Source organism: Eupeodes corollae, chromosome 3 (assembly GCF_945859685.1).
Source record: "Eupeodes corollae chromosome 3, idEupCoro1.1, whole genome shotgun sequence".
Lineage (NCBI taxonomy): Eukaryota > Metazoa > Arthropoda > Insecta > Diptera > Syrphidae > Eupeodes > Eupeodes corollae.
In genome coordinates this window covers 3,821,512-3,832,550 of record NC_079149.1, presented here as the reverse complement: position 1 = coordinate 3,832,550, position 11,039 = coordinate 3,821,512, and the positions used below count along the sequence as shown (strand labels likewise).

Here is an 11,039-nt window from a genome sequence, read left to right as displayed (position 1 = left end):
CGAGCGACTGGGATCGCTCTTGCTTAGTTTGCAAACTGAGAAAAATTTAACGAAATGAAGCTAGACTCCATTATGCTCACTCGTATTGAGATTCTTTGTATTCGCACGTTTACTTATGCGCGCATATGCTAGCTTATGAATATTATAGTTGGGCCTTTAGAAATGTCAAATTTGGGATTTGATGCCCATCACAACCAACCCGATCGAATTCCATGATCGGCTTGATTAATGAAGTTTTCTAAGCGATGATCTACTTTTCAGAGGGAAGCATTTCTTTTCTTACTAGGTAAGAATGAAAAGTGAATTGTGCTTATTTTCACTCTGTTCTTTTAAATCCAAACTAGAAGTTTTAAATAATAATAAATAAATTCCATGAATTATATAAAAACGTTAAAGTTTATTTCCTTGAAGAGAAACTACAACTATTTTCTAACGGTTTTTCCTTGTTGAAATTAAATCTGACCAACTTAATCCACTTTAATTCAAATCATTTTTAAATCAGAATAATCGAAATGTAGAATACGGAAGTTCACTTCACAATTTTAAGTTAAACCAATATTAAATCGATATGGATAATTGTGAATTTCAATTTATATTTTTAATCGAACTCAATGCCATTTTGAATGACAGTTCATAAAATTCAATATTTTTGACTATTAAAATGTCTGCAAGAGCTGTTGGCATCACTTCCAATACATTCCAGTAGAACTAGTAACAGGGAACATTTCACCGCACACACAAACAAACCTTAATCAAAAACTACTAATTGTCATTTGTCAGTGAATAGAAGTGAATGCCTTTATCCCACTCTCACTCTCACTTCCACTTACACTCTCACTCTCACTCTCACTCTCACTCTCACTTACACTTACACTCTCACCATTCACTACTCACCGTCACCAGTCACCACTCAGCACATCGTATAATTTATTGTGTTATGTGTTTTTAGTCATTGTTGGAGTAAGGTGGAGGGTGCACATCGCCGCAAAACTCGTATCTTATTTTATATTCTATTTTAGTGCGCGAAATCAAAGTGCAAAATGTCTTATTTTGTAATATTTATTTAATACATTTTATTTTAAGTTATAATTATTATAAAAAAAGTTAACTTTTATAGGATAATAGTTCATTCTATAATGGAGGAAGACGAACAAGCCAAATGCAAAAACACATTTTAATCACAGCAATGGCAACAAATAGAAAAATTCTCGATGGTCGTGCGGTTAATTCAGATGCGCGTCAAGCCAAAGAAGCAGCCTGGAACGATGTTATGCACGAGTTGAATATGGCTGGACCTGAAAAGAGTCTTACTGAATGGAGGAAGGTTTGTTTTTGTTGTTGTTTTTTGGAAATACACAAAGTGTTGAGTGAACAACAACAAAAATATATATTTGTTTAGGTTTGGACAGATATGCGGCTACAATTGAGAAAAAAGTGGGATAAGGCACAAAATTCAAAACATACTTTGACTGAGTACGAGAGACGAGTGATAAATGCGTGTGGAATGGTTGAAAATCGAAAAGATGGAAACACTCACGAAAAGGTTGTGGAGGATATTGACAGTTTTCTTGCGTTCTTAAAAGAAGTAAGTATAGGTTGTTTTTTAAATATGGTATGGTATAATATAGTATTTTGATGATAAGGAGGCAAAGGTACATTTCACAAGAAGGGTGAGCCTGTGTAGTTGTTGCTTAGGTTGTTTGAAATAACTAAATATTTAGAGATACAAATAAAATTAATTTATTATTAAAAATTAAAGTAATTATAATAATTCATATATTATTAAGTTATACCTACATATGTATGTACTCGTATATTTGTTTTCCTAAGACACAATATTTTGTGTGAAATATATAAATAATTTCAAGTTAATACCTTTATTCTCCTAATTACTTAGTCGAAAACCATTTCCTATCAGTTTTTGTAGGTTTTCGTGTTTTGTAGAAAAAAGTTGTCAGTTGAATTTTTACCAACAATATTTTAAATATGATGAAATAGTTCGATTTCAGTCGAGATTTCGATTTGTTGTCGAGATTTTTAGTGGAAAACCAATTCTTATTAGTTTTAGTATCATTTCTTGAAATTTTGTATATCTTATATGTATATACAAAAATACAGATAGAATTATTCTAAGGAAATTTATCACAGAATGAAATAATTTTTAAGTCAATACCTTTATTTATCCACGAGATATCGAGAATCGAACATCAATTTTTATCAATTCTTAATAATACATTTTTATTAAAAAACTGATCGCTGAATATTATTAAAAAAATATATACTCAATGTCGAAGAAAATATTTTCTATATTTTTGAAAAAAAAAAACTATATCAAAAAATTGTTCAAACAGGTGATTTTTTCAAAATAATAGCTAAGGTATTTAAAGAAAAACAGATTTTCAACCATTCTTTTTTCAATTTTGGTATTGTTTATTATATGAGGATTAAAAACAAAACAATATAAATTAGTTCAAACTTCATGAAGAAAAAAAAATGCAACAATTTAGACGAAGTAGGAAATCAAAGGTCAAAAAATTGCATGTACGGTGATAAAAAAAACTTAATTATATACAGTGGTGGACAAGATTTTAGCACACTTATTTAATGAAATGAAAACTATTGTATTTAAAAGTTTTTTTTTGCACTGAAAGCTGCAAGTTTATTTTATTTATATGCAATATGGTGGGATATATGTTTTTACCGAAAAGAATATTGTTCAAGTTATACCTGTAAAAAAGGAATTGCAAAATTTGTTAAAACAACTTCTTTTACCTGGACATTTGTTTAGCACATTTTAAGTTTTAGATGGATAACTTTTAATGTATCCAACTTACCATCATGGAGGATTCTTTACTTTTTATGACTGCACCGATTTTTCTAGACAAACTTTTAACCTAAGCCACACATTGTTGTTTTGGAATGCCATACATCTTAAATGAACTGCCATAATTCTTGCAAATTTTTCGGCTTTCTTTTTTCATTTCACAAATTTTCTATCGGGTTAAGACCGGGATATTGCGTGTCCCACTTTAGAACGTTAATTTTAATGATCTCCAAGCAATTCTTTACAGGTTGTGATGTGTGCTTAGGGTCATTTTCATGCACAAATCTCCCAAAAAGTGTTAAATTTTCTTCTGAAAATGAAATCATATGGTGTACCAGTATACTTTTGTACACATGTTAAACCATTTTTTTGTCAATTTTTACTATAGAACCAACACCGTGCCAGGAAAATGCAGCCCAGACCATAACATTCCCACCACCATGTTTGACCGTTTTAACAGTATATTGAGTATTGTGTTGCATATTCTGTGGACGCCATACATACATACTTTTTGCCCAAAGCACGTTTTTTCAAAAACTGAGTGGTTTTTTCAAATTTGTTTTTGCAAACTCTAATCTAGCTTTCAAGTTTTTTTTTTAAACGAATGGCTTTCGCTGGGCAACGCAGCAACCACGTACATTTTTTTCGGCTTCTTACCGTCCTTGATGATACGTTGACATCACAATTTTCTTTCAGTTCGTTGCGGATGGCACTGGAACTCTGAAATGGATCTTTGGGTGACAAACGATAAAATTAAGTATGACTAAAATGTGCTAAATTTATGTCCAGCTAAAAATAGTTTGATTTACAAACTTATGCAGTTTTCTCAAAACGCAAACAAATCTATTTATTTAGAGTAAAAGTTTTTAGTTTTTAATATGCTTTTTTTTTAAAAAGCCAACATGAAATTAAAAATTGCTTAGAACAAAACTTTTATAAGTAAAATAACGATATTTCTTAACTTTTTCAAGTATGTAAAATTTTTGTCCACCACTGTATACATACAGTAAGTTTTAGTAGCGAGTGTGATAACATTTCGCTTTTACAACATCCTGAAAGCGATTCTTCATAGAGAGAACTAGTTTTGAAGTGTTTTCTGGCGAAATTTTGTTCCAATCTTTCAATATAATGGCTTTTAGCTGATTTTATTACTTATTTTTGATTCTCGGACCTTTCTTTCTAAATAATCAGATGCTCAATGAGGTTAAGGTCTGAGTATTGGTGAGGATGAGACAATTGCGATTTAACCACTCCTGTACTATCCTTGATGAAAGTTTAGGATCGTTGTCTTGCACAAGTAAAAAGTCGACTTTAAAGCCAATTTTTAAAGCGGTGGCTTTCAAATTTTCTTTTAAATATTTGTTTTTATCCATTGTTGTTTGTATAAAAACTAAATTTCCCACACCATTGGACCCCATAGCTCCCCAGACCATAACATTTCCTCCTCCAAGTTTCACCGTTGATTGAAAATTCTTTACATCTAATTCTGTGTTTGGTTTCCTCCACACAAATCTGCGACCGTCCGACTCTAAGACATCAAACATGCTCTCGTCAAGGAATAACACATTCTTCCAAAAATCATCTGGTTTGGAAACGTATGCATTCGCATAATTCAAGCGTTTTGAAACGTTTGCTTTCCTTTTGAATGCAGACAGTTCCTAACAGTTTGAGAGTTTAGCGATATTCCATCATTTGCTTGAATGTCAGCTGCTATTTTAGGAGCACTTAACATGGGATCAGTCTTAAACATTCTTTCAATTTTTCGTTATTATTTGAGCGTCTAGTAAATTTTTTTCGACATCTTCCTGGGGACACTTCAAAGCATTTATTTTTCAAATAATTTTATAATACATATTGAACTGTAAACACTGGGGTTTAATCGGCTTTTTTCGAACAAAACTAAGGATTGACGTGCACAGGAATGTGTTTTTTTAAAGAAGCAAAGTGAACTAAGAAAATTTTCCAATCGTTTGTGTAAGCGTCTGGTAGCTCTATTCGGAATAAATATATTTGTTTAAAAAAGAGTAGCACATTTTTTTGTGACAGCTTTTAGCTATCACCTTACGTGGATCAAATTCGATCATTTCAAATTCGATTCATTTAAGCCGATTCCACCCCTGGTCTACCAATAGTTGGCGATATCTCAGCATAACTTTTTTTCCGTCGTTTCTTAGTTTAAAAGTCAGTTTTCTTCATTAAGAGGTACTTTTTTGTGAGAAGCCTCCATTTTCCTGCAAAATTAAAAAAAAAGATCAATACACCACGCCATACTGAGCCTAGGTCTCTCAATATCATTACGTGCGTTTTGTTTGCATTTCATACATAGTAAAGTGGGAAATTCCCAACAAAACGATCCGCAGTGGCCAGATTTTTGTATTTTAAAATTGGTACAACTGAAAGAAGATCTGTCAAAATAATAATAAAAAACTGGGTTTGTTCGTAGACTACTACATTAACATGTGGTGTTGAAGCGAGCTTGAAGCTCGTCTCAATTCTTTATATACCAGAATCGAGCTGAGATTTATCTATTCTAAACTGAGATAAAGTTTTTTGGAAACATAGCAAAACATAAATCTCTTTTCTATTGTTTTTTCTTGCAAAATAAGCCCAGCTAGTCCATTTTCACTAACAAAACTAAATAATATCAACAGTAAAAGATTCGTTTTGCCGCAATGGAAAACACACATGATTCCAAATGCAGAACTACTCAACGAACACAGCCATCGAGATACAAATGCAATATCAATCGTACCAACATTTGAGAACGAAATCACATAAGATCCATTCGAGGCTCGTATTAATGTCAAAAACCTATCCATAGTGAGATTCTACTTTAACTTTTATCGGTGTTATTCTCACTATGGATATTGTTTTTGTTATTCGTGTAAAATCCTACTTTACTATGAATAGATTTCCCAACAAAACACGGGTATTACAATACATAATTTACATTTCAAAAAGAAACATTATTTCCATTTTGTTAGAGAAAAGTGCAGTGCACGAACATTTGTTTGATGTAGGAGCAATTTTTTGTCATTCCTAGCAAAATTCTACTAACAGTAAAAAAAAAACCAGGAGGCAAAGTTTGAACATTTTGTTGCAGTTTTGTTGCTTTTTCTATTATACATTATAATTTTATCAAATAAAGTCAATAAGCTCAGATTTGTGGTAGGAAGTTCATAGTGTAAGGGAAACCCATTTATTTTCAATTGCTGTACGTGCAATTTTTTGATGTAGTGTATATTTGAGTCGAAAATCAATTTGTCCAAGTTTTAGGAATTTTTGTTTGTAAAAAAATCTGTCAATTCGATCTTTCTCAAAATTTGACAGAATGTTGCAAACAATATTTTTTATGAGATAAATTAAGCTTGATGCGATAATCCCAAATTTTTTAAAAGATATTTGAGTCGAAAATAAATTTTTACTTTTAGTTATGATTTTTTAAAGTATTTATTTTTTGTAAAAAAAATGTCAGTTTTATTTTTCTTAAAATTTCACCAGATGTCGAAATACAATCATTTTTTGTTCGTAAAATATTCAAGGTTCTAATTAATTTCTTTCGTTTTTTTTATTTATAAAAAAACGTGTATTAAATATTGGTTCAAAAATATACTTCTTTGGAATCGCCTCAATGTATAATATAAAATTTAATTCAAGTCACTGGTGTTATTGGTTCGTGAAATATTTTGTGTTAACGAAAATGTTAACTTCTTTTTTAAATTACTGTGGTAAAAAATCATTCAAACAATTTTCGTGAGAGTCCTTTCAGCAATATTATCTGTATAACAAAATTTAATAGAAGTCGATGGCTCTACTGGTTCTTGAGGTATAGACGGCGTAAAAACCTTCCCGAGGTTGAGGAGTAACGTCAAAATTCGACAAATCGGACTGATAACAGTTACTTTATATGAGAAGTTAAAATGCTTTTAAGGCGTGAAATTTTGTGAATTGATCGAAATGTTTACAGGATTAAATGATGTAAGGTTTTGGGGAAGATTACGATAACTTAGCCCCAGGGTTTTATAATGGTGGTTTGTAGAGGAGTTAAAAATAAGCATTTTTTTACTAAGGGATGGGGTGTAAAATAATAATTGACACTAAAAACAAAGTACTTTACGAGTTTTGAAAGACAGACGCCTGCTCAATATTTTTGTTTAAACATTTCAAATTTTTATAAAAGAAATGAAAACAAAATTTGAGAGTTTAAAAATTGTGAAATCTTGATCTTAATCTTGATTTGATTGGTTGAAAGGCTTTGTTTAAATAAAATAGTTTGATATACAAATCTCCAAAATAAAATAAGAGTTCAGTTTGCTGGGAGTAACGTCATCACAAATTGATTTTTCCCCTGTAAAACACAAACCAGTGGGAACAAAAACACGACACTGGTATTTTTGTTTGCAAATTATCTTATCTTTAATGGAATGGTATTATTTTGTATTTTTCAAAACGTCGGGTACAGAATTTCCCCACAGAAATTTTATTGAAACTAATTTTTAGGGGGAAGGGATTTTTGAACCAAGTCGGGAATAGAGCAGAGCACTAAATTAGCACAAAAAGAGCCCCAAATCACCCCATCATTAGAATTTCGAAATTCCAGCTTTACGGACCTGAAATTAAGTGCTAACTTGGGTTTTTGTGTTCAATGTTACTTTTAATTCCGAATCGAACATAAAATCTGCATGAATTTTTGAAAATAACCCAAACTTCTTTGTATGGCTCCTCTATAAGAAACTGTTATCAAAAGTTGGAGGCCAAATTATGCAATTCGTGCAAAGTTTTTTATTAGAAAAATTGAAATTTATTGAAATTTTTAAACGAAATTTAAACATTCTAATTTTTAATATACATGTGAAAGTTATAATATGTTGTTACTCATAAATACTTGTTTAATTGATTTTCAGGAATTACTCAAAGAACGAGAGTTCAATCATCATGAAACATGTGATAGTAGAGACGAAAGTAATTCTACTTCCCAACATTATCTTACTGATTCGAGTGATTATTTTACTTATGAAGACCAAAAAGTAAATATTAAAGATGAATTCGAAGAAGAACCCACAAATTTCTTAGAATACAAAGAACCATCGATTGAATGCATAAGTGACAATGATAATGACGATGATAATGACAACGACAACGAACAAATTACTAGAATCGAAGAATTCCGAGAGCCTTCTGTGCAATGTATTAGCGATGATGAAGTAAGAACGTTAATTTTACTGAAAATTATTTGTATTTAATATAATTGCGTCATTTTTTTTTAAAGGAACCAATGGTAGTAGATGATATAAAAGTTGAAAGTTCTCCTCAAATGAGTCATGAAGATCCTCATCGGATAGAAACCGTACCAAGACCTATACCAATTCCAGAAGAAACTGTACCACGACCTATACAAGTAAAATGTTCTGAACGAGATTCTAGGTCCTTGTCAAAATTGAGAAATATAAAACTTCCGAGAAGAAAGAAATTCAAAGATGCCACTCTCAAAGAAATCAGAAAAATGCACAAAAATTTACTAAGGCAATCGAAAAAACAAACAGCCTTATTAAGAAAATTAGTTCAGGCAATGCAACGATAATACTTTTTTAAACATTTTAAAAACTATGGCCATAATGTATGTATGTATATATTTATTTATATCCCTATAAAGTTTATAATGTTACAGTGGAAAAAATATTTTCCAAAGTATTTCTTAAAAAATAAATGAAGATAGTACAAAAATGTTTCTTTTTTATTTTTTTACATATATTGATTAAACACAGTGCGAACAATTAGGATTAGAAATTAGATACACAGATGAACACAGTTTAATACTTTTACCAAGAAACGCCAAATACACAATGGTTTTTTGTATCTAACTGTCTCTTCACTCGAAACCAAGCCATCAACCATTTAGCTACTCAGATAATTTTCCTTCTAATAAAATTAAATTAACTTTGTTAAACCTTTTTTACATCCAATAAAACATAACTTTTGCTAACAGGATGCACATTGGTTTTAAATGTCTGCACATTTCAATGAGTGGGAAATATTGAGCCTGGAAAACCGTTCCACATTCGTGTAGTGCGGTTAAAGAAAGAGTCCCTATACTTAACAGTACGTTAGAAATTTGGCTCAAGGGTGAAGGAGGGAAATACAACTGGCTCAAGACTCAAGTAACAGCCCAAATATATGAATTATACTCAAGTTTTGGACGAATAAAAGCTTATAAACTTTATTTTAAAAATTCAAAGAGAAATTCCATTTTGTACAACAAACTGAAAATCGGTTATCCTTTTAAATGTAATTATTGAGAATAAATAAAGACCAAATTGAAAAATAACTAACTTCTTCACGAAAATGAACATTTCTTTCCGCATTCCCAATTGACCTTATAAAAATGAATGTTCACTTAAATCATTTTATTGATTTTATCAAAACTCGAAAATCGGATTACGCAAGCAGGAAGGTATGAATGTTATGCCTTTCTGAAATTTATTCTATTAAAGCTTAACACAAAATTAAATGAAGAAGTATTAATACGCGTGCGCGTACGTACTTTTTTAAGAAATTTTACTTGCGACTGTCTGTCTGTCTTCGCCCTTACATCAAAAACCATTGCTTGAATGACTTCAATTTTGGAAATTAAGGTTTTTAGCCGATTGACGGTAGGCGTTTTTTTTTAAGTTTTTAGACTAAAAATAACAGTACCATACAAATTTTTTGGTTAAAAAACGAAAATGGAAATTTTCTCAAAAACGAACCGATCAATTTGTATTTAATGTTCTCTTAATTTTTGTTCTTTTTTTGGATTCTTTCAATAAAAAATATATTTGTATTGCTCCAGAAGGGTATATCCGTAAAACTTCAATTTTGTTTTTAAGTATTCTCAAAAACTAATCAACCTATTTCAATAATTTGTTTTCTGCACAAGTTCTAATACTGAATGAATAATACCCGTGTTTTGTTGGAAAATCTATCCATAGTATAGTAGGATTTTACACGAATAACAAAAACAATATCCATAGTATGAATAACATCGATAAAAATTAGAGTAGAATCTTACTATGGATGGGTTTTTGGCATTTATACGAGTCTCGAGTGGATCTTATGTGATTTCGTTCTCAAATGTTGGTACAATTAATATTGCATTTGTATCTCGATGTCTGTGTTCGTTGAGTTGTTGTGCATTTGGAATCATGTCTGTTTTCCATTAGGGGAACAAATCAATCTATTACTGTTGATATTATTTAGTTTTGTAAGTGAAAATGGACTAACTGGGCTTATTTTGCAAGAGAAAACAATAGATGTTATGTTTTGCTAAGTTTCCACCAAAGGTTTATCTCAATTTAGATTAAAATGGTGAATTATTCGTGGAAGTCCAGAGAAGGTTTGTACATAGAGAAAATTTTAAAAAAAATCTTGAAAAGGTGTAAAATCAACATCATACAAACATATACGAACAATTTGTACTATACTTAAGGAAATCCCGATTTACTGATTACCTTAGAAATGTACAACGAAGCTGTAATAATAATTGAAGATATGTGTCTAACAATTGTAAATAAAGCATTAGTACAATTGGTTTTTGATCCTGAATTGCAACTTAAGCAGAAGTTAAATTCTAATGATTTACGTTTATTTGTACAATCGAATATAACCAAATTGAATAGTTAACCAAAACATGTGTATATGACACAATCATGCAAGACGTTTCCAATAATACAGGCGGATTATATTTCTTGGATGCACCTGGTTTGATTTTAGCGACTATTCGATCGGAACAGAAAATTGAATTGGTACTTGCGTCTTCGGGAATTGCTACTACGAGTACATTATTAGAAGGTGATCGGACCGCATACTCTGCGTACAAATTTCCATTGAATGTACGGGTGATTAATACCCCAACTTGCAATATTTCGAGAAATCTTGCTATGGCAAAAGTTCTGCGACTAACGTCAATTATTTTAAGGGATGAGTGCACAATGGCGAATAAAAAATCAATAGAAGCATTTAATCAAACAATACAAGATTTACGAGGTAATCAACAGCTTTTTGGTGGTGCTCTGATATTGCTGTCGGGGGACTTTCGTCAAACATTGCCCGTCATTCCTTGATCAACTCCTACTGATGCAATAAATGACTGTTTGAAGTCATCAGTTCTTTGGAGATATGTACGAAATTGACACTGAACATTAATATACGTATTCACCTACATAATGATGCAACTGCC

General features: G+C 31.0%; 1 protein-coding gene across 1 annotated transcript; it reads left to right on the top strand.

Moving 5' to 3' along the window:
* Positions 1–954: 954 nt before the first annotated feature.
* On the top strand, positions 955–8,489 carry LOC129950903 (RNA polymerase II subunit 5-mediating protein homolog). Its single transcript, XM_056062843.1, has 5 exons — positions 955–1,052; positions 1,118–1,324; positions 1,400–1,585; positions 7,729–8,028; positions 8,094–8,489. Exons 1-5 carry the CDS (start codon positions 1,041–1,043, stop codon positions 8,403–8,405), a joined length of 1,017 nt encoding a protein of 338 aa, XP_055918818.1. The 5' UTR covers positions 955–1,040; the 3' UTR covers positions 8,406–8,489.
* The last annotated feature ends 2,550 nt before the right edge of the window (positions 8,490–11,039 follow it).